Source organism: Lactuca serriola, chromosome 6, assembly GCF_051521515.1.
Source record: "Lactuca serriola cultivar US96UC23 chromosome 6, Lser_US96UC23_V15, whole genome shotgun sequence".
NCBI lineage: Eukaryota > Viridiplantae > Streptophyta > Magnoliopsida > Asterales > Asteraceae > Lactuca > Lactuca serriola.
This window is the reverse complement of record NC_136413.1, coordinates 48,729,982-48,754,625: the sequence shown is the minus strand read 5'-3', so window position 1 is coordinate 48,754,625 and position 24,644 is coordinate 48,729,982. Positions and strand designations below refer to the sequence as shown.

General features: G+C 35.7%; 2 protein-coding genes across 5 annotated transcripts; one reads left to right on the top strand and one right to left on the bottom strand.

The window, feature by feature from the left end:
- The first annotated feature begins 17,065 nt into the window (after window positions 1-17,065).
- Window positions 17,066-20,895, top strand: LOC145058259 (BEL1-like homeodomain protein 1). Of its 4 annotated transcripts, none has more exons than XM_079006190.1 (7): window positions 17,066-17,390; window positions 17,817-17,890; window positions 18,059-18,136; window positions 18,250-19,131; window positions 19,249-19,637; window positions 19,785-19,845; window positions 19,924-20,895. In XM_079006190.1, the coding sequence occupies exons 4-7, from the start codon at window positions 18,289-18,291 to the stop codon at window positions 20,683-20,685; spliced, it is 2,055 nt and encodes a 684-aa protein (XP_078862316.1). In that variant the 5' UTR covers window positions 17,066-17,390; window positions 17,817-17,890; window positions 18,059-18,136; window positions 18,250-18,288; the 3' UTR covers window positions 20,686-20,895. The 4 variants fall into 4 exon arrangements, with proteins under 4 accessions (XP_078862316.1, XP_078862318.1, XP_078862317.1 ...); XM_079006192.1 differs by having other exon boundaries at window positions 18,032-18,136; XM_079006191.1 differs by lacking the exon at window positions 17,066-17,390 and having other exon boundaries at window positions 17,568-17,890.
- A 1,113-nt stretch (window positions 20,896-22,008) lies between these two features.
- On the bottom strand, window positions 22,009-24,197 carry LOC145058258 (BTB/POZ domain-containing protein). Its single transcript, XM_079006189.1, has 2 exons — window positions 24,028-24,197; window positions 22,009-23,459 (listed from the first exon to the last, which is right to left on the bottom strand). The coding sequence occupies exons 1-2, from the start codon at window positions 24,081-24,083 to the stop codon at window positions 22,196-22,198; spliced, it is 1,320 nt and encodes a 439-aa protein (XP_078862315.1). The 5' UTR covers window positions 24,084-24,197; the 3' UTR covers window positions 22,009-22,195.
- Between the last annotated feature and the right edge of the window lie 447 nt (window positions 24,198-24,644).

The following is a 24,644-nucleotide window of genomic DNA, read 5'->3' as shown; positions in this document are numbered from 1 at the left end:
TAGCCTTAAATACTATTTATGGGTTAAAATATTCAGGATTATTGTCCTCTTACTAAAACTACTTTTTCATTATATCTGTTTATTTTTGGTGATGCTTTTGCTCCTCAAACTCTTCCCACAACGTTTCACTACTCTCAATCGTGTCCAAGGTGACATTGGATGGCACCAAGTACAATGATTGGATGTGCAACATCAAGATGGCTCTTCGCTACAAGGGAAATGAGTATGTCCTTAAGAAACAACTTAATAAGATTGATGAAGCCACTGCTAATCCTCAAGAAATAGCCTCCAACAAGAAACACTATGACGACATGACTAAGGTTGCTTGCATCATGGTTTCTGTCATGATAACTAAGTTGCAAAAGTTATATGAGGACTACTAGCCATACGAGATGAACTTGGATCTTGTGAAAAAGTTTCACAAGAGAGCTCAACAATAAAAGTATGAGGTCTTCAAAGCTCTAATGGCTTGAAAATTGAAGAAAGGAAAGTCTATCTACAACCATGTGCAAAGAATGCAAATATACGTGGAGCACCTTGAAAGGGTTAATGTGAATTTCGAGGAGGATTTGGCCATTGACATGGTCCTTAACTCCTTGCCTCCTTTGTTATGATCACTTCATTCTGGCTTATCATTTGAACCACACAGAAACCACATTAGGCCAACTCCACAACTTGTTGACGACAACTGAGTCAAGAATGAAGAAGAATCAAACTCTTACCTCTACAAATTTTCCTGTCATTGCCATTGGGTAAAACAAAGGGAAGAAAAAGAAAGGTGGTCCTAAGCATAACAAGAAGGGCAAGTTCCATGTTGGGTTGTCTAGGAATGGCCCAAAAGAAAAGCCCAGTTCTTATATTACTTCCGTTAGTGATCCCAAAGATGTCATTTGCTTATACTGAAATGATAAGGACCATTGGAAATGAAGCTGCCCCAAGTACTTACATGACATCAAAGATGGCAAAGTGAAGCCATCGTCAGTATGTATTTACACTATTAAAGCTAATAAATCACAACCTACATGTTCTTTGGTCCTTGATACAGGATGTGGTTTTCACATGTGTTCTGATTTTCTTGGACTAAGAGAAAGTGAAAAGGTGGAGCATGGAAGGATAAATCTACTCATGGGCAATATGTGATCTTCTATTGTTACCAAGATTGGAACTTATAGTCTTATTGGAACTTATAGTCTTATGCTTAATAGTGATGATAGATTAGATTTAGTTAATCGTTGCTATTCGCCAGAAATGACATGAAACATTATTTCTGTTAATGCACTTTTTAGACAAGGTTTTTGATATTCATATAATGACATTAATGGATCGATTTTGGTTTATAAAAATGACATTTTTACGTTTGAAGCTTTACCTTTTAATAGTGTGTATGAAACTGTGATTTGTGATGATAGCTTGGGTAATAGTGTATTTCATATTGATTCGTTTAATGTTTTAGACAAGGCATGCTTGTGGCATTGTCATCTTCGGCACATTAGCAAGAAATGCATCGCCCAACTCCAAAAGGATGGAGTTTTGGAATCATTAATTAAGTACAGATGATTAATGCAAATCTTATCTTTTGGGGAAGATGAAAAATCACCTTTCACTAGATATTGTGAAAGAGGTGATGGTTTGTTGGATCGCATACACACAGATGTGTGTGGACCCTTCAGATCCACCACAAGTGTAACATCCCGAATAAAGGTATGATTATCATTCTTGAAAATTTTCCTTAAATGTCAAATTTAGTCCCTAAAAGAGAAATGTTGGCAAGAGTAGTACGCGGGGCATACGCATGGGTACGCGCAGTGTACTCATGTGCCATGCATAATCACAAAAGACAACCTAGTACGCTTTGCAGCTCGTTTGCTAGGTTTTTGTGTCATTAGTATCAGGTGAGTCTCCTCACTTATTCTTACATTTATGGGTATGCTAGATATATTATGATGACCAGCTGGGTCTAGTTTCTATGATTTGTTATGTTATGATACTGTATGTGATTGGGCTGCTGATAGCCAATCGGGGGTTGCTGATAACTGTACGAGCGTGCCGTTAGCTCACCGAGACTACTGATAGTTCTAGGGTTGCAGATAACCCATGGTTGTTTACTTATGTTGTATTATATGTGGTATTTTGGGGAAATCATTAAGCTTTATGCTTACATGTGTGATTTATATGTGGCAGGTACTTCGTTGGACCGCGGGAAAATAAAGGTCTAATTGTACACAAGCACTGGGAATTTACTACCGGGACGTTTTCTTTTTTGTACTCTGATAACTATGATACTTGTGGTTTTAGGATGATTGTACTTGAAAATTGGTTGTGAAACTATGTTTTCGGAAATTTTAAAAATGAAAATTTTGGTCTAAAATTTAAGGTGTTACAATTTGGTATCAGAACCCTGGTTTTAGGGATTTGGATGAACCTCTGGGTGATTCAAAACTCAAACTGAGGGTCTGAACATTTTCAATAACTTAACAAGAAATGAAGACTATTTATTGATTGAAAAAAGCCAGAGGAGCACTGTGTACAATCGACCAGCGCTTGAGCGACAGTTTCCCAAAATATCTCAGTTTATTTTTGTAGTGCAGAGCAAACATGTTATATTACAAGCAGATATTATTAGATGCTAGCTAGTTGCAGGCTAAGGAATCCTTCTAAACAGTATGAAATGTTTCCTGATTTATGATGCCTTAGGCTAGGGGTTCATTCCTTATTGGATTTAGTCTATCTTTACTATTTGTTTAGTGTATGCCTTATAGTTGTACATAGTTAGGGTTTTGTAGCCTTAGAATGCCTGATTTAGCCTTTCTTCATGTTCCTCATTTGGTTGTGGATTTGAGGAAGGATCATTTATTCGAATGTTTATCAAATCTCCTACTTTGTACAATTGGCATACACGAAGCGAACAGCTAGGGCAGATGAGATCTCATAGGACAGAGAAGTGTTGGGAGTAGTCTAGAGCTAGTATCTAGACGTATGATTGAGGTTCTCAGGAACCAATAAGGGTCTCCATAGATGATATGAGGATGTACGATTCTTGGGGTCTCGAGGGTACGATCTGAGACAAATGCAGACTGGTGTGGAAGGCAGTATTGGGCCCGTACTATTGAAAACACAGGATCCGTATGCGACTTGAGGAATAATCTCGGGGGACTAAAGAACTTGTAGGGGTGTGAGTGTTGTTATAGGTGTTTTATCCTATTGTTGATAGTTTTTCTTATGCATTTCAGTATGGTGGTTACCCGAGGTTTAGGCTCTAGCGACCCCGAGGGGCTGAGTGCTAGTGACGATGAGACTCACAGGATTGTTGCCGCAGAGGTGGTTGCAGCAACCCGAGAGGCTATCCCGGAGATGTTTAGGTCTTTTAAGACCACGGTGATTGAGACCTTCGATGAGCTCTATGCCGTTGTCACTAAAGCTACTACTGTTGCGGCCATCACAGCTCTCGCTGCTACAAGCTGTAGAGGGGGTGATGCTTTGTGGTATTAGGTGTTCACCAACACGAAGCCACTCGGGTTTGATGGGACCCAGGATCTTATTGTTGTTATGAGATGGATCTCTGATGTTGAGGGTGTTGGGTTTTGAGCATTCTAACACTCCTAAGTGTACATCCAACCCTAAATACCTTGGATCTATGTTTTCTCTATTATACATGCAATTATGAACATCCAAGGTATTATCCTAATCTAGCATACAAAATAATGAATATAACAAGATAGAATACATACCTCTTTGAAGTAGAATGTCTTCATGAAGCTTGAGTGCCTAGTGCCTCAAGTGTGACACCTCAAATGGTTCACACAACACCAAATACACTTGGAATGACTTGAGAGAAATCCACAACTCATGAAATCGGCTAGCCCTTCTTTTACACACACTAGTCGCCGATTTTGGTGAATAATATGATGCTTATATAGTGTGTTACAATTAGGGTTACACCATGTAAACCCTAATTGTCATGACCTTTCATTTCCATGACCCATGGGTTATGTAACCTCCATGGAGCATCCTATGTGTTTAACCCAACTTGATTATCCATGGAGCTTTGGCCCACTATATAAGTTATGGATGATTTACACAATCAACCCATATATTTAATTAGTTTTCTTTTGATCACTTAATTAATCCTAGATTAATTCTTGATCAATACTAATTAAATAATCTAATTAATGCATTAGAAATTATAATATATTAACCAACCTTAAGTGTTATTTCTCTCATTATAGTCTATCCAAATGCATGATGCCATGCAACCCAAATGGACCATGCCGGGTCGGGTCAAGTTTTACCAATTATAGTTATGGACTTAGACATTAATCCAACAGAGGGATGTTTCTATACCTTCTCCTGCCCAGAGAATTTGAGGGTTCGATTCACATTGAACCTGCTTCGCTTGGGAGTGAAGGATTGGTGGAAGTTTGTGACAGCTGACTACACGCCTGTAGAGCATGTTGCAATGACTTGGGAGAGGTTTATTGCGATTCTTAGGGATGCGTTTGTACCCATAATTGAGCAGGAAAGGTTAGCCCAGGAGCTCTTGTCTCTCAAGCAGAAGACAGAGACGGTGACTGAGATCACCAGGATGTTTCATCAGAGGGTTTTGTTCTGCCCTGAGAAGGTATCGATGGAGCAGGCTCGTGTGACTCGGTATTTAAATGTTTTGAGGAGGGATATCAGGGTGTTCATCGAGGAAAAGTTAAACCACGGTTCCAGATACGGGTTCATTTAATGTGACAAGTAGATTCCCATATATATCTCCCTTCTCAATCTATCCAAACGTCGTATTTTCAGGCTAAACGGATCTAACTAGGTCAAGATTTGTCAAGTCTATAAATTTCCTAAGTTCAACTCTGCCTAGTCATGTCCATTTAGAATCTTTTGTGCCTACCGACACATCAATCCCAGATCATAGACCCTTCAACTTTGGGTACGTTACGTAGACTTAGATTGCCTGTTATCACTAGATAATATCACTTCCCAAAACATGCCCCTTAAGCACATTTCATAACCAACATATTTTTTTGATTTTCTAATTTTCTAATGTTTTTGGATTTTTTAAAATTTTCTAATTTTTTTGTTTTGTTTTTATTTCTCCCCCTAAATTTGTGCATACGAGAGAAACGAAAGTAAATGCGCAAATTTAAATTATCCTAAAACAAAAATTAGTCTTTAAAGCAAATCAGCTTAAGATAAACTCAGGAATATAGAGAAGAAAACTCAAACCGTAAGTCACCGATTGAATTTGCATCCAGAAGGTCTGAGAACAGCATGCGCAATCTCATGACAGATTCGAAAATTCTTCATGTCATTAAGCACTAACCCCATGAGTGATCCCTTCCTTTCCTCCTTTCCCGCAAAAGGACACATACTCTCAAACAAATGGCTGAATGTTGTACAGTTGAGAGATGTCCCCTATCAAGTGTCAGGAACAGCCACTACCAACAAATCGAAGTCTGATGACATGCCTCCATAGCTTCTCCAACTACCACGCTTGATCCATCAAATTTTTGAAAAGCAAAGTATGCAGAGTCAAATGTTTTCTTCAATGTATCAAGCTCGGTAGTTAGCGCATCATTTTGCCTTTTAACATAACTGTACAATTCACATTTCTCACTGTACTCTACATGAATTCTTCTAAAATCCTTTATTTTTGTTTCTAATTCAGCCTTCAGGGGTTTCTGTCCTTTTCTGAGTTGATATCCTTCATATCTTAGGTCCTCAACTTCTCTTTTTAATAAATCAATTTGGTCCCAAAGAAATTTAATCGTAGTTTCACAAGATTGAGAACATGAAACTTTATTGATTGGAACGTTTGAAGAACTCATATTTATTTTAATATGCCCTTTGACTAAAACCTCAAAAGTCAAATTAAAAAGTCAAACTCAAAAGTCAAACTTAAAAGTCAAACTGAAAATCTAAATTTGAAAATTTAAAAGTCAAACGAGAAAGTCAAAGTTTAAAGTCAAAGTCAAAATTTTAAGTAAAAATTCAAAAATAAAAGTTAAAATTTAAAAACTAAAATTTTTGGATGAAAAAGGATTTTAAAATTAAAAGAAGGGATAATGTCACTATAGCACAATGAACTTTTGTGATTTGTCCGACTTGACCAATTATGTTTTTTTCTTGCTCATAAGGTCATCTAACTTTTACTGTACATGTCAATTAGGTCATTATCGTTAGTTTTTAACCTTTCCTCTGTTAATTGTTATCTAAATTACACGAATGGCCCCTATGGTTTAATTTTCTTTCGTAATTGGTCGTTATCATCCATGTTTTAAATCACTCGACTAAAACTACCGCAGTCCTGAAACTCTAGGGACCAAAGTGTAACATTTTCATCGTCTTCCCTAAATTCCTTCGCATCCCAACTTACCCGGTGCTCCTTCAAAATCGATCAAATATGCTCAAAAACCCGATGAAATCCTCAAAAACACTACCCCAAATCGCCATAGAGACCGATCGTTTGCACGAGGTGCCACAAATTGAGGACCTACAAGAACGTGAAGGATCAACCATATAAATACTGCTACCTGATTTCAACTTCGATCATACAATCGAAACGAGGTTGAGTTCGGTTTCAGGTCTCGTCATTTGGGTTTACTAGTTAATGGGGTAAGCTTTTCTTGTGTTCTTAAAATATATGGAAGCTTATGCGATCAAATAATAGGCAAACAAATACCTTGCGATTGTATTAAATACATGTTTGCTAAGGATGTTAGCGCTGACACTTCTCTCATTAATATATACATAAAAACTTAATCGATTTCAATGGTTGAGAAGGTATTCGATGAAATGCCTGACTGAAATGTGGTGTCTTGGACTTGAATGCTTGTAGGGTATTCATTAAAGGGGTTACACGATCAGGCTATAGACCTTTTTCTGCGAATGCAAACAGAAGGAATCAAACATAACCCATTCACATTTGCTACTGTTGGTGGAGCTTTGGCTGACAATGGTGCAGTTGTGAAAATGAATGCAGGTTCATACCACTGGTTGTCAAATTTGGCTTTGAGCTAACTACATAGGTGTGTAATTCTTTGATTAGTATGTATTGAAAATCAGGAATGATCATATGTGCAAGATCTGTGTTTGATTATATGGAAGTTAAAGATGCATTTTCATGGAATGGAATGATAGAAAGTCTTGTAACAAATAGACAAGATTTACTCTCCCTTGATCTCTTCCATATATGATACATTTAGGGGTAAAACTCACCATCCTATCTTTGTAACAATACTAAAAGTATGTGCTAACATCAAAGAAAAAATTGTCTATTATTTGGTTTGGTGTTTATGAAATCCAATGGTATGCTTCGTGTTTCAAACAAATTTAATGGGGAGAATGATGACAATGTTACACTTTGGTCCCTAGAGTTTCAGGATTGTGGTAGTTTTAGTCGAGTGATTTAAAACATGGCTGATAATGACCAATCACGAAAGAAATTTAAACCAAAGGAGCCATTCGTGTAATTTAGATAACTAGTGTAAGATGAAAGGGACTATGCACTCACTTGAAAGGTGGTGACTCAGCACTCGGACAACGCTTTGATACTCTCAAAACGATTTCCTTCGATAAAACCTAGTTTCAATACCACTAGGGTTTAGTCTAACGATAACCGCGACAAATTAATAGCTTAGCTATTATTTTTATTATATAAGTGTTAAATAACACTCAACATAACTCATAATAATAGCCCAATTTGCGAAATTTGGAAGCGGCAGGGAGTGGTTTTTAATAAAATTTTGAAGGATTGTAGCATGTGATATGTTGGTTCAACTGGTAAGGTGGAGGGCTAATGAAGTAGAGGTCGCAGGTTCGATCCCCTGCACCCCTGAAATCCGTTTCAATTTTTTTGAAGCTGTTGAATGCTGCTGAACGTTGAATTCCCTAGCCGTCCAAGCTGAGTCGCACACGATCCGAGCCATAAACCGCTGAGCCGAGCCGAGGCCGCAAACCGCCGATTGCAAACTCCGGCGACCGTAAACACGTTTACGGCCGTAAACTCCGGACCGTAAACCCTTCAAAGACCGTAAACTCTTCAGAAATCGTTGTTCTTGACGAAAAACAACGTTTTTTCACCCTTTTTGCTCCAAAACTCGATCAAAAACTCGTTTTTACGAAAAACGCGAAGAACAAACCCTCCCTAATTTTCCGAGATCTATCCAAAAACGGAAGAATCTTTCCAAAATAAGATCAAATCGGCTCCAGATCTGACAAAGATGAGTGATACAAACCAAGCTCTGATGCCAATTTTTAGTCCCTAACCTGCTTGTGTATCAATCAGCTTGTGTATCAATCAGATCCGTTTGATGGTGTGGTATCCCAATCAAACAGATGAAGTCAGATAAAATAGAAGAGAAGAAGAAGAAGAATATGATGATGAATCTATGTATGATATGATTAGAATGAAGATCCGGATACAAAAGATTCACACACACAAAACTTCTCTCTAGTTTCTCTCTCTAGAACACCTTCAAATGCACACACTTAAGCTCCTCTAGTGTTCATCACTCTTTCCTCACTCCCCTCACCCCTATATATACACACGGGAAACATGGGTCGTAAACAGGTTTACGGCCGTAAACACCTCCCTAGCGATAAACACATATAAGATATTACATAAAAACACAATTTCCTAGAAAAGCAAAGTATAAACCATAATATTTATGTAACGCCCGCAGATCCGGGCTAGTCAAATTAGAGGCAATAGAGGTCAAAAACGACTTTTCGACAAAAGATTATTTAAAATAAATAATCTTAACCAAGTTGTAGAGTATGTCACAAGGTTTCCATACCTATAACGAACACCGAAATCCGAGTTATAACGAAGAAGTTATGACCCGTCGAAGTTTCGCGACGAAACCGGCACGACACCGGGAAGCGTAAATAGTGAATTTACGATAGAGTGAGATTTAGCCTTAGCAATCTAAACGAAAGCCGTAGAATATGTTAAACTAAGAGCGTCGATAAAAAGAACGCCCAAATCTGACTTCGTATGAGGAAGTTATGATTTTTCGAAGTTTCGGATTAGCGGTGTACAGCCCGAAATTCAAATATTAGATCGAGTGATTTTTAGCCGACACGACCTAAAAGAGAATCGAATATCTCGATAAGATTAGCGTAACGAGAAAAAGATGGGCAAAAACGGACGTCGGATGAAGAAGTTATGAGGATTTAACGGACCAATCCTGTCCCGGCCTGTTAGTAATATAGAATTTAAAAATCAAATCAAAATTAGCCGACGAAGTCTAAACGGAAGTTGTAAAGTACGTTCCCGCCTTCGCGTGGATATAAAGAACGTCAAAAATGGAGCTCGTACGCGAAAGTTACGAATTTTTAAAGTTGGAAAGTGAACTTGCGAAGCTGATGCATGAAATGATGACGTGGCCGAACTCCCAGCCGTCGGATGAAATCGCTTCGGATGGTGACACCTGGTGCGAGGGTTACGGCGAGCGTAGCGAAGAGACGCCTAGTGTCCGGAGTAAGCCCTGCGTCTGAGGCCAAGTACGCCTCGCGTACTTCGGTTCTTATCCGTCTGATGGAGTGTAAGACAGCTGGTCCGAGGTGGCATGCTTATCCGAGCACTACGCCCAGCGTAGCCAAGGACTATGCCCAGCGTACTCCGAGGCCTCGCTGGGTATAAAAGGGGGCGAGGCAGCCTTCATTTTCCACACCATTCTCCTTCTCTCTCTAAAATACTTTCTCTCTCTAGCTCCCCAAACCACCCCTAAGCCCTAGGAAAAATACCTAGCACCTAAAGGAAGCCCCGAGGCTCCCGGATTACTGAGAAAAAGGGTCTTTCAGTTTTGAAACGCTGCTCCAAATAAAGTTCCGGTTTTCGATAAAATTCGTTGTAAGTGAGCTATGCTTACGCAATTTTTAATATAGCTTCCAAATAATTATAGGAATGTTATTAGGTCCTTAAAATAATTATTTGGACTGTTATTATGAGTTATGTTGAGTGTTATTTAACACTTATATAATAAAAATAATAGCTAAGTTGTTAATTTGTCGCGGTTATCATTAGACTAAACCCTAGTGGTATTGATACTAGGTTTTATCGAAGGAAATCGTTTTAAGAGTATCAAAGCGCTGTCCGAGTGCTGAGTCACCACCTTTCAAGTGAGTGCATAGTCCCTTTCATCTTACACATAGATATGAAGTATTTTATGTAAACTACGTGATATATGTGCATATTATCTGAATACTTGTTGTCTATGCTGGATGAACGTTTTATACATGTTTTAAAGGATTTAAACTGTATACGTATTTTATATATACGAATATGTTGAGTATGAGATGGGTAGATGAATGATGATATAAAAGATGATGTGAGTAAACATTGGCAGCTATGGACTTAGTGCCTAATAAACATCGGCAACTATAGACTTAGTGCCTATTGGACAAACACCGGTAGCTATGGATTTAGTACCTGTTAGGAATTGGTAGCTATGGACTTAGTACCTATTAGATAAATACTGGTAGCTATGGATTTAGTACCCGATGAATACACTATAGCAGCTATGGAATTAGTGCTTTACGAACGAACATTGACAGCTATGGATTTAGTGCCAGTCCTATAAACCTGGAAGTAAGGGACTTCGGAATAAACGAATGCAGGATAGATGACTCTTAGGTTAAATCCTTAAGAGTAAAGAAGATAATGGGAATGGGTAATTGGGTTGATTGTTTGATTGTTTAAGCATAATAATTATATTATTGTGGGTTGAAAACCCTATGTACTCACCAGGTTTCCCAACCTGACCCACTCAGTTTATTTATATCACAGGTGTTGATACGAAGTCACATTACACTGAGAGATTAAAGAGATGTAGATCACTAGTGTAAATAAATGTAAGTTCCGTTTATGCTTATGTTTCTGTATTGACGATGACATCCCAAACATTTTAAAATGAATAAAATACGTTTCTTTGAAAATGTTTTGATAACGTATTTATCGTGTTTTTCTGGGAACAAATTCCGTAACATTTTTATGAAATGAGGTACTCTGATTTTTATAAAGCATAACCAAAAATCAGTCTTTTCTGGCCGTGAAAATTGAGGATGTCACAATTGACCCAACAAAATGTTTTTTTTCTTTTGGAATGAGAGAGACTGATTTATTAATTTGTTATACGATTAATAAATTAATTAGAAATCAACATAAATGTTTGTTAATATATTATAAGAATAATATATTAATTAGAAATAGTATTGTTTAATTAAGAATTAATTAGAAATTAATTGGTATTAATTTTTGGATTAATTTGATTAATTAAAAGTATAAGGATTAAAGAAGTTGAACATTGACCAATTCTAGAACCTCCCATGAGGGGGACGGTTCTAGAGGAGGATTCTAGAGATTTTCTTGGGTTTTAAGGAAGCTTAGTTGATGTTTGTTTTTTGGAAAAAAAAAACTCTTCAGACCTCTTATTATTGCGTGGCGTAGCACACGTACAACACTTTTAATATCGTAGTTGTTTGTTTTTTAGAAGTCTTCAGAGTTAAAAACCTCTACATGTGTTCTGTTTGGCGCAGCACTTGTATTGTCTTTTCCAACCTCTTCTTTTTTCTTGCTGAAATCTTGATTATATGTTGTTGAAATCTTATTTTCCATTTTTTTCGTTTTTTTGTTTATTCTTGTTGAATTTTTTTCGTGTTTTTTATATTGAATAATGATAATTTCTTGATAAAATATCATTATTTTTTGCTAAAATATCTTTATTTTTTTTTGTTGAAATATCATTATTTTTTTTGCTGAAATATCATAAATTCTTGCTAAAATGTTATATATTATTAAATTTTTGGTATTAAAAAATCATTTTGGTTTATAAAATCAGTTTATTTTAATTTTTTAACGCGTGTTTTGTTAAAAAAAACAAACACGCTTCTTATTACAGTCTGCAGCCGTTTGGTCCACCTCTTCTACTGCAGAGGATTGCAGAGGTGGTTCGTAGACTTCATGAATTTTTGCTTTAAAAAAAAACAATACCTTAGAATGCCTTAGGGAGTAAGAAAAGGGATAAGAGTTATCCAAGGAAACCTAGCAGTTCTAGTAATATTTGTAATATGAATACCTTTACGTTTTGTAGAGATATAAGGTGCCATTTTAGGATTCTATTTCCTAGTACCATGACCAAATTGAACTCCTGCTTCCATCATCTCTTCTAAATTAATGTTCCAATATTTTCTTGTCATTTCTCCCCACACTGCCTCCCCCTTTTGAAGAACAAAAAGGTACCCTGAAATAAATAATTGTTCCGATGGAACCTTCTTTTATACTATAGATTGGCATAGATACACAGCCCAAGCCATTATTCTTTTCTATTTGTTATTTTTTTTATTACTATTACCAAATCAAATGACTAGACCAACAAATCCTTTATAAAAGATAAAAAGAAATAGGTGAATATACTATTAGAGATCATTAAATCCTAAAAAATGATTGTTCTTGTATATCATGGAAATTATTTGAACTTCCTTACTCACCTATATAAAACCCTTATGGGATTCATAGTTTTGGCCATCCCTTCTCTAATGCTAAGAGCCAAAAATTCCTTCCTTCTCCTCTCTCCTCTAAAGCTTCCAATTTGCTAGGGTTTGGGTCTGATCCATTAGAGGCACGAGACTTCTGGCACTTGCTTTTTGAAGACCAACAAAGAAGGAATACTAGTTTATTTTCTATAATAAACTACATGTATGTAATTTCCATAAACCCTTTCTTAATCTCAAAAATAGTAATATGCTTTTAGGGTTCTTGATATTTAATAGTTGATTACAAATCATAGTGAGAACATAAGTCCTTTAGGTTGCATTTGAACTTCAGGTTTAAGTTTTTCTGCCAAAATAAGATTTTTGTAACCTATTAGAGTTCTAATAGAACTAATCCTACCAAACAGATCATAGTTATCGAAGTATTCGGTACATTATTGCTATATGTATCTTTTATCGACTAATAACATATATGGGTATATATGTGGATCCATCTGAATGATATTTTCTTTTGAAAATCCATTTTGATCGTATAGGTTTCTTTCCCTTGGATAGATCTACTAACTCCCAAAATTTCATTGCCCATAATCAAATCCATTTCATCATTAACTAGTTCATCTCACAAAGTAGCATCCATATACAACATGGATTCCTTAAAGGTATTAAGGCCATCATCCAAGTTAATAGAGAAAATGACCTTTCTTGTCAATTTATTTTGAGTCCCTTCAGTCAAATAAGAGAAAAAAATCATTTTATCTCTCTTTTTTCTTAATGTTGTACTTATCCTTGAATCTTCTACAATTTGAAAAGGTTTTATATAATCTTGAGAAGTACATAGAGCTATAATAGGGTTTGAGTTTTCATAATCTCTCAAAAACTTGTCCTCGAAGAATTCAACATCTTTAGATTTTTACGATGATACCTAAGTCATTATCCAATAATCAGTAAGCCTTGTTGTTATGATAATATCCAGTTAGTATACTCATCATATCTCGGGATCCTAATTTGGATCGCTTAGGATCAGGTGTCCGATAATAAGAAACACATCGCTATACTCTCAGATAGTTTAGTTTTGGTTTTCTCCCTCTACATAACTTATAAGGACTTGAAGGAATCACATAGATACTGATCTTATTGTGTGTGTGTGTGTGTATATATATATATATATATATATATATATATATATATATCAACCGATCAATAGTGCTTCCCCATAAATTGGTTGGTAAACCTGATTGGTTTAACATATATTTGACCATCTCAACTAAGGTCTTATTCTTTCTTTCAACCAAAATATTTTGCTAGGAAGTGAACGATGTGGTCTTTCATGTTTAATGTCATTCTATTCATTGAATGCATCAAACTCTTGGCAAAAATATTATCTGCCTCTATCTGGATATATAATTTAATATGTATTTCTAGTTGATTTTTGAAATTTAACCTTGTACAATTTAAATCATGAAAACTTCACTCAAGTTTGAATTTGCTACCAAGATGATAACCTCTTCAACAATGTTTGCAACCAATCCAGACATTTGATCCTTGTACTCTTGAGCATAATTCAGTCTCTCTGTACACTTAACATTGTTAGACTGTATTTAGGCTTAAGGTAATGTTCATATATTGTTTATGCTTTAATTTCTTGAAATCCTTTTTATTGTGTTCCAAACCTCTTTTTTCTTGTACTTGTTCTTCCCTTTTGTAGCTAGGACCCCCACCAGACACAAGGTACACACTTGATATGAGTTTACTTTGTTTTTCTAAATTTTGTGTGGATTCAGAGGTGCTTCAATATATCATCCAAGGAGTAGTCATCAGCCTTATGCATCATCCTCTCTTAGATAAGTCATTCCAAGAGGGTGGAAACTTTACGACAATTGCACCTATCCAGAATAGCTTAATAAAGTGATGGACAGTATAATCATTTTGTTAACTAAGACCCGGAGTTCATGCACCTACTCCAAGATCGGTCTTTCATCGACCATTTTGTAGCCTAAGTACATAAACACAAGGTACTTGTTAGTACCTTCCTCATGTGCCTTGTACTTAGATCCAATACTTTCTAGAGCTCTTTAGGATCTGCGACTGACGCGAATACATCATAGAGGCAATTATATATGGAGTTCTTGATGTGGTGAAGACATAGGCCTTCAGACTCTTTACATAGAGATAGATCTCAACTTTTCCAGATCAAAAATTGCTTTTAGATTTGGATCCTTTCTTGCTTTAGGGATATGTTCAAATGAAATAGGGGGCAAGGCGGGGTCTAGAACAAGTTCAAGATTAATAATAAATAGTAGAAACTTGACCTTGTTAGCCCAATAGGAGTATTTATGGCCGTCATAATGGTCTACTTCGATAAAACTTCTAACTCATTAATCTGTAGTTAATGGAAAACATTTCAGTGTCCATTTATCTGAAATATTTGATCACAACAAAATCTTTAAGATTTTTATATTCAAACTTAATAGCAAACAATCTGATGAAAAGTATTGTGAAGTAATTTTAAATTATTAGTAATAACCAAAGAAATGAAACTGAAAAATAATATGCAGAATTATATGTCAATTAGTCATAAATAATAAATTTTGTCCAAAAAAATCAGATTTATCATTTTCAATTAGATTTTGATTATAAGAAAGGTAGAATGAGAATGTCCCGTAATCAGACAAAATAAAAAAGACAAAGCAAAAAATTAAAACCAACCTAAAAGATGTTGATTCTTGATTATAACTAAATGGAATAACTCTTGTCGATAAAGGTTTTTATGCACTGTAGTGGATGTAAGTTGCAATGTAGAATCTCGGGATTTTTAATGCAATTATCGTTCATTCTAACATCAATAGATGAACCAGTAAACAAAAAGAGAATAAATGAGATCCTAGAGGTCCTATTTATACTAATCGAAAACCATAGAATCTCAAGAATCGTATTTGATGACAACACATGGCCTCTCATAGGCCGTCACATGGCAACTGAAATACAAGATAAACTACAAGTTGGCGTCATTATATAGAATATCAATCTAATCCAATTTCAAACTTGGACTTTATAAGGTTTCCAAAGACTTCAGAAATATCTCTTGTACTTATCCATGAAGTCAACACGTGGTCTGCACGTTGACTTGGTTGGTCCAAACCGATCCAACCTAAACATTACTAAAAACAAAATCTCCTCAGTAGCGTGCAAAATGTGCCTATATAACAAACCTTGTTTCTCACATTCTTATCTTGGCTAGGCGTGTATATGGTTTTGGCCCATCCTTTAACTTTCACTAAAGCCTATAAAGGATTAAGGCAATGGAAGCCTTATAAACACACAAAAGTTTTTTTTTTCCTACCACTTTGGGATAAATTTGGGATAATGGAAAATTTTCAACTTGCATTTAATCTCATTAATCTTACAACATGATTGCATGATTTTACGTTAAACACATTCATGATTCGGCAATCCTCAAACATAATGGAAGATTGAACATATATAATAACATAAACAAACATTAACAAACAAATATAAACAAAACAAACATAAACAAACATAAAATAATGTTAATAAACTAATATAAACGAACATTATGAGCATAAATAATAGAAAGAAACAATATATTTCTAACAAGTAGGTCATGAGATCTCACACACACACATATATATATATATATATATATATATATATATATATATATATATATATATATATATATATATATATACTAATTCGTATTTCTAAAAAATATTAATAACAATTATAATAGAAAGAAAAAAAATAAGTAAGACCTTATTCATATTTGTTAGTTAGTTTAACTAAAAATATTAAAAAAAAAATTATTATTCGTTTATTTGATAAATAAATCAAAATGTGATGGTTCATAAATAATTTGTTAAATATTTGGTGTGTTTTAATGTTATGTGTTTATGTGTACGTGTGAGAGAAAAAAAAAGTTGTAGATTCTTTTAACAGAAGTTTGCTAGGAACACTCATACAAACATCTTGTAACTCGTTGCATTACCCTACATGCTATGATCAAAGTGACTCTCCCACTTAAGTATTGACCCAGTTATTCATTTATTTAAGATAAGCAAAGTGTGGTATTTAATCCATTAAGTTCATCAAAATGTTTTTAACCCAACCATATTAGAAGTTTAGTGAACGTTAGCATGCCGCAAAAAATTGATGTTTGGATTTTGAGACGAAATATGTATATTTAAGAAAAAAAATAGTTAATATGTGAGTTAGCCGTCATAAAAAAAATCCATTAAGTTTATAGTTTTGAGTTTATTATTTTACATTTAAATAGTAATATAGAAAACTAGTATTTTATAAAAGATGCATATGATTCACAATAGGTAACAAGCAATAACATCTACAGGAACTCGATTTATAAGAGGATAGGTAACATGAAAGAAAGTAAAAAAGCAAAAGAATTTAAGAAAGGGTTTAGGGCTGCAGAAGGAGACGTTTCCTCGTTTTTCAGCTGTTTATATCCTCTGACACAACTTTGATATAACAAGAGCAGCAGTCCCTTTTGTTTTTGTTTTTGTTTTTCTTTTCTTTTATTTATATATATTCCTACTCCTACTCCTACTTTCTTTCTCTCTCTCACACCTAAAAACACAGTGAAAACACTCACAAGGCCACAACCATCGACATCTTTGGGATTGCTTTCTTTATCTCTCTCTCTCTCTCTCTAAAAGTTGTCTCTGTTTCGAGACTAGTGAGCAGGTGATGATATTCATCAAATAAGCAAAGAAAGCTGCTGCGCGCATCCAATGATTTGAAAAAGGAAGGTCAAATCAAACGACCCTTTGAATTCTTTCTTTCATTTCCATAATTCCCAGCAGCTTCTTAGAGAGAGAAAGAGAGAAAACTCATATATTAATTCAAGAAGCAGTTCTCAGCAGGTATATCTATCTCTATCTGATTAACTAAATCAAATTCTCAACTCAACTTTCGTTTTGCTGTTGATGATGAATGATATGACTTCTCCTTTTGTGCTTCAAAAGTTCAGGCATTTCATCCACTTCATCCATCCAATCTTTATGGATAATAAAAGAAAATTATATAAATGAAACACCTCTCTCTCTCTCTAACAAGTGGATAGAGAGAGAGGGAGAGACTTTTTGATGGCTAGTCTCTCTAACACAGAGCTCTCTCTCTCTCTCTCTATACGTACATATACACATATACATGTAGTTGTCTCTATATTTCATATCTCTCTCTCTCTCTCTCTCTCTCTCCAAGTATAACTGCATGAACCTCTCTCTCTCTCATAAAGTCTGCGAGTGTCACTGTAAAACTTATTCTTGTTTATTAATCTCCGCCTGCAGCTGTTGGATGACGATGATGATTATGAAGCAACACGTGCGAACTCATCATATCTCCATCACTACCCTCTCTTCAGGTACCTCCCCAGTCCAATCATATTACCATTAACATCATCATCATCTCTCTCATACTCTCTCTCTCTCTCTCTCACACACACATACACACACATCGCCTGTCTCAGCTATGGCAACTTCTGAATCTGTGTATTGATGATCAGTTGATCATTCTTGAATTCGTTTCCCAGGTTTGCTTTAATCATAGTTCCTGGGAATTCAAGCAGTTTTGTTTTACATGCAGTTGCGTATGGGTTGAAAAAAACAAGGTAAAAACATATATAGTATAACTTTTCTTCGATTTTATTTTATTTAATATTATCAACTAATGATATACACACAACTGTCCCTTATGCGATAACAAAGAATATTTAATTTACAGATCGAAGAAATCCATATAAAGAAAGATACAAAAACATCGATGGCGACATACTACAATGGGAATTCAGAAATTCAAGGTGGAGACGGGTTACAGACACTCGTTCTAATGAATCCTGGATACGTTTATTACTCAGACGCACAACAATCACAGCCGCAAGGTAACTTTGTGTTTCTTGATTCCAATCATCCTGGAAATAATCCGGTCAATAATCATAACCACAACCACCACCACCACATATCTCAAACGCCCCCACAACAACCACCACCACCTTCCGGTCAGACACAACAATTTGTTGGCATACCACTTTCTGCTTCACCACCATCATCCGTTCATTCACAACATGACGTCTCTTCACTTCACGCGTTCATCCCACGAGCTCAGTACATGTATAATCCGGCGGAGATGGTGGCGGCACCACCACGTGAGGTGACACCGTTTCAACAAGGTCTGTCTTTAACCCTTTCTTCTCAACAATCAAGGTACGGGTCTCAGGCCGCCAGAGTAACTTCTATATCTCCCACCGGCGATGATGGGAGAGCGGCTGTTGGTGGTGGTGGTGGTGGATCCACGTCATCAGCATCCGGGATTTCAAACAATGGTGTGCATAATATGTTGTTGAATTCAAAGTATCTGAAAGCAACACAAGAAATTCTTGAAGAAGTTGTGAACGTTGGTAAGGGAGTGCTCAAGAACTCCGATCAGTTAACTAAGAATCTCAAGACTCCAGTGATCGGAGATGGTGGATCATCGTCTCCGGTCACCGGAGAAGGAATTAGGGATGATCAGTCTGGTAGTAAATCCGGTGGTGGAGCTGAACTTACTACAGCAGAAAGACAAGAAATTCAGATGAAAAAAGCAAAGCTTGTTAACATGCTTGATGAGGTAATAATTAATCAATTAACTAGCAAACAAACTAAATTAACCACTTCATTCTCAATTTTCATTCAAGATTTTGTACAATTCAGCTAAAAGTTTGAATTTTTCTTGTGGGTTTTGAAGGTGGAGCAAAGATACAGACAATATCACCACCAAATGCAAATTGTAATTTCTTGGTTTGAGCAAGCAGCTGGAATTGGATCCGCAAGAACTTACACTGCACTAGCGCTACAGACGATTTCAAAGCAATTCAGGTGCTTAAAAGATGCAATTATGGGACAGATTAAGGCGGCCAGCCGGAGCTTAGGGGAGGAAGACAGTTTAGGTGGTGGTGGTGGGAAGGCTGAGGGCGGTGGTTCAAGGCTGAAATTTGTTGATAATCAACTCCGGCAACAAAGAGCTTTGCAACAATTGGGAATGATCCAACACAATGCTTGGAGACCTCAAAGAGGATTGCCCGAGCGTTCTGTTTCTGTTCTTCGCGCGTGGTTGTTTGAACATTTCCTCCATCCGTAAGAAACTATCTCTTTTATATTACCGTTATATTTACAGCTAGTTGTATATTCAAAGTAGAATATACATTATATATAGATAGATCTCAAAATTTTCAATTTGCATTTCTTAAAAGATTTTTAACCGATTACTCGGATTTGATACAGTTACCCAAAGGATTCGGACAAACATATGCTCGCAAAACAAACCGGTCTTACTAGAAGCCAGGTAAATTTTCTTATTTTTTGTATTTGTATTTTGGATATTGTATTTGTAAAGTTAATGATTTTTTTTTTTCAAATTTAGGTTTCAAATTGGTTTATAAATGCACGAGTGAGGCTATGGAAGCCAATGGTGGAAGAAATGTATTTGGAGGAAGTGAAGGAACAAGAACAAAACGGATTAGACGACAACAAAACAAACAAAAACGAACAAAACGAAGAGAACTCATCATCCAAAAATGAAAAAAGTGTTTCACCAGAAACCTCAAACAGAGGAGGAATAGGATTCCATTCCACCAAACAAGAGAATCTAAACTCCTTCAATCCTCCACCACCAATGGCGGTTCCCGCCACCGTGTCCACATCACCCACCACCACTACCACGAGAATAAATTTCCAAAACCCATCTGGTTTTAGCCTCATCGGGTCCTTAGAAATGGAAGGAATCACACAATTCAGCCCCAAGAAACCAAGAAACAACGACCGGAATCAGGATTCCGACGCCGGTTTCACACTGACAGGTGGCAATCCAACCGACTTCATGGGCGGACTCGGGGGTTACCCAATTGGTGAAATCGGTCGTTTTACCACCGATCAATTCCAACAACAGTATTCAGGAAACGGAGTTTCTTTGACTTTAGGTCTCCCACACTGTGAAAACCTTTCGCACCACAGTTTCCTCCCTAACCAAAACATCCAACTAGGCAGAGGGGCAGAATTGGAAGAAAACGAATTTGGCGCCATGAATCCATCATCTTCTTCACACTCAGCCGCCATGTATGAATCCATGAACATTCAAAGCCGCAAGAGGTTTGCTGCACAACCCTTGCCCGATTTTGTTGCTTAATCAACAAAGAATCAAACACCATTTCCACTGTCAAGAAATTCAAGAAATTCAAGAAATCAAGAAATAAAATCAAGATTTACCCTAGATCAGATCTATACTTTAATGAAGAACAAGAACCATTAGAGTTCTTTATAGATACAGATTAGGTTTTTCATTGAGGGTTGTATATTAATTTTGTATCCGCAGATATGCATAGATGGATTGGCTACATATACATATTGTATGTATGTAAAAGTAAAAAAAAAAAAAAAAAAAAAAACTAGTTATATATATATATTTTGATTGGGGGGTATACAAATTAAAAAAATAATAATATATTTATTATTATAATTTTCAATCTAGAGTGTTGATTTGTGGGTGGGGTAGAGTGGGGGTACCTATGGAAAAACACATTCAAGAAACAGGACAATGGCAATAATGATAGACCAAATTTCAAAAGAGAGACCCTGTAATGTTTCCTACAAGTTTCGTGTATAAAATGGTCCAATTCATTAAATATTAGGGGCCAATGAGTGGTTTAAAAAGAACTTTTTATTAGGTTACTTTCCCTTTCGGGTTGATGGTTGTTTGGTACTATTCAATATTGATTGATTAATGCATTCAATGTTATAAAAGTCGCCACTCCCAACTGTCACACACAATTTAATTAAAATCATAACATACCTATATTATCATGCTAGAGTTTCTCGACAAAGTGCATCATTAACTAAAAAAAAAAAAAAGAGAAAGGAAGAAAGACATAGTCGCTATCAAAGGGTGAGTTAGTAATTATTACTATGTAGGTTCGTAATCTGAATGTACATATTCTGTGTGGAATTTTTGAATTTTGCAAAGGGTATCACATAAAGGACACTCCAATTATTAGAGGAGAAAATATAATGACAAAATGGTATGGCCCAATGTTATAAGTCATCGATAAAAAGGATTTCAAACATATTCACTAGAAAACACAAACAGTGAAAAAAAATGCACATCGCATTTGGACAAATACCGCATATATCTGAAAGATGGACATTTTGGAGAAAGGCATTGAAACAAAATTGAGTGCATGTTGCTTTCTTTACTTATCATGGGAAAAAAGGAAGATAATTAAAGTAGAATATTTTGGATATTTGATACATCAACAATACCAAGGATTCAAGGTCACGTATATAAGGGGGATGTAAGATGTAGGCATCTTTTACCGAAAAGATGACACAAAAAAAATAGTTGATACAGACAATAAAGCTGAACGTAAAGAGTAGCAGGGTAAACAGGTGAATATTGTACAGATATAGAAACAGTGAAAGCATATACTGGCAATAAGGTAGGTAGGAAGTACGATGAAATAAAATATTTATATTTGAATTTCTCATTTGATGTAAATGATAAGTTGAACAATATACATATTACATAGTTAACACAACAACAAAGTAATAAACATACAAATGATGACAAAATGGTAAGAGAAAATTAGAAAGATTTAGTGGATAATAACCTAGTGAACAAAGGAGAGAAAGTGTTGTATAAGTTATAACATTTTTATAATACCCTTATTGCCCTTTATATGTGCAAGTCTTCTATTAGCAACTTTGGATCGATAACACCACACTTCAAATACTTCTGTAAGATCCGGATACCGAATATGCTTATTTTCCAACCATTCACTTAAAATCTCCGCTTGTTGTCCAGCTGGCAATGCAAGAATTATTGAAGAAAATGCAGATTCCAAAGATTGCCATATTTCAACATCCATTTTAACAACTAAACATTCATTTTCATCGGTTGTTAAAGAATCAAACAAAGGCTTCAAAATTCTCACAAAAGGAAGCCAAATTTTCACCATATGAAGCCGTTTTATTGTAGGTAAAATTACATTTCCATATGCTATTGCTTCTAGAACCTTGGAAGTTACCTCGATAACTTTTACTTTTGTCTCAAGCATTTCACCTTGTTGACTTATCTGGTCAACAGCTTTGACTATATTTTCTGATACATTGACCCAATTCTCCACAAAATCTTTTAGAATTTCTAACTTGGTTAATATCTGACATGCCCATGACATGTCTACTAAAAAGCATTGAAATTGATTCATTTGTGAATCGCTTGTTTCACATGAGTTGACTACATTGTTGAATCTGGTCAACAATCCCTTGAAGTGTTGTTTGACTTTGGATTTTATGTCTTCATCGGATGTTATCAATGGAGCATCATCATCTTCTGTAAGCATGTATTCGATCTGTTCTTGAGCTGAAGTTTTCAGATCAGCCATAGACAATGGGAGTGCTGACGTGGCAAAAAGAGTGGCTGATAGGAAAAGCTTAACTATGCCAGCTGGATTGACAGGCTGGAGGCGAGCTAAAACTGGTTCTGCTAACAAACCAATTCCAGGAATAATTTTCAAAATCTCTTCCTCCTCAGCCTCCTCCCATGGAGATGCTTCTAGAAAGTCTACACAGGTGGCAACAATTTCTGGTGAGCCAAGATTCACTGCCACCTGGAGAATGCCAAGGGCATTTTTGACATTATGACATATGTCAGTAACAGAACATGTGATTGTGACATAAAAGAGGCGTAAGACTGTGATGTGGTGATCAAAGTCATGTTCTTGACAGGGGACTTCAACACAATTGCGAGAATCAAGAATCTGACATGTGGGCCAGGTTTCAGATAAACGATCTGCAAAATATTTGCTGTTTTTTATAAGAATGTGGGAATGGCAGTATATCCATTCATCACGACCTTCAGGTGTTCTTAATCTTGCAATAACATCACTTGTATATCGATCACCAATCCTGCATAGAAACATACTTAGAGTAAATTTATTATTAACTGTTTAGCTTTATATCAATTTGTTCAATTTTAAAAAAAATTGGTCCATTGGTCCATCATCTCTACAATAAACCCACAAACTTAACTTAAAGTTGAGTAGAATAAGTATAGGGAAAGTTAGGTTATGACTTATGAGCTTCTTTCAGACCATTAGACAAACACCTTGTGTGCATCAAATACTGGATAATTATCTACTCTCTAATCGAGTAAATGTATGTTCCCACTCAACCCAATTGATAAAGTTCATTGCTTTCTCTGATCATCGGCACTAACACTTTGCGCAAGAGGGTAATTCATGATCGCAAGTATAGATGGAAGAGCACTGAATAAATTTAAAGCAGACCCAATTGCCGAAATCGAAACAATTCGATTTCTCTGAGCAGGTACAGGTAATTCTATGAACCAATATACGTACTGCTACATTCAGCTCCGTATCAAATGATTCCTTTTGTAAACTTTATGAAGAAAAATGCTAATTTGTTTATAGGGAAAGAGGTAAGGTGTGAATCGTGAAAGAGTTTATGCATTTACCTTGTATTTTCATCTTCCGTTATCCTCGGGAATGTGGACATGAGATTCTCTTCCATGGGTGAATTTTCCTCCTTTAGATTCACCAGGCAAGGAATGTTAAAAGCGGACCATCATCTGGTTCGGGTTGTTCTTAACCCGTTAATACTCTTGGACCGGAATGGTTGTATGTATCTCCTTGTAGATTACAAAAATCATTAATGTGGGTATATGTGCTCTTTTGGATATGGTTTAATAATTCGAATTGTAAACCTTGGTTTTTAAAATGTGTATTTTTAGCATCCTAATACTTTTCTTAAAAAATCTATATGGTTCTGTTATTCGTATTTTCTTTTATAATTTAACAAAATATTTATATATAACATTTTTTCTTAATACATAACAACTTATTTTTCTTAAATACTTGTACAATATAATTATTTAAAACATAAATTTGTATATATGAAGAAAAATGCTTAGGGAGAATACTCTTTCTCGAATAGATGTTTTGCGTTTGCATAGGTAAGTTATTTAGTTTCAAAATTTTTAGCGCCATTAGAAAAAGGGGCTAGTAAATCAGAGGGTCGAAGAAGTGACTGGGCTCTCTTTAGGAAGCTCCTTCATGGTGTTTGGCAAAGCGA

What these genes read in the sequence shown, in the direction of transcription:
- LOC145058259 (XM_079006190.1), top strand. Translation starts at nt 18,289, where the DNA reads ATGGCGACATACTACAATGGGAATTCAGAAATTCAAGGTGGAGACGGG. An exon ending in TTGTTAACATGCTTGATGAG is followed by an intron (nt 19,132 to 19,248) that starts GTAATAATTAAT and finishes TGGGTTTTGAAG; the next exon opens with GTGGAGCAAAGATACAGACA. An exon ending in TTTGAACATTTCCTCCATCC is followed by an intron (nt 19,638 to 19,784) that starts GTAAGAAACTAT and finishes GATTTGATACAG; the next exon opens with TTACCCAAAGGATTCGGACA.
- LOC145058258 (XM_079006189.1), bottom strand. Translation starts at nt 24,083, where the DNA reads ATGGAAGAGAATCTCATGTCCACATTCCCGAGGATAACGGAAGATGAA. An exon ending in ACGGAAGATGAAAATACAAG is followed by an intron (nt 23,460 to 24,027) that starts GTAAATGCATAA and finishes GTTTCTATGCAG; the next exon opens with GATTGGTGATCGATATACAA.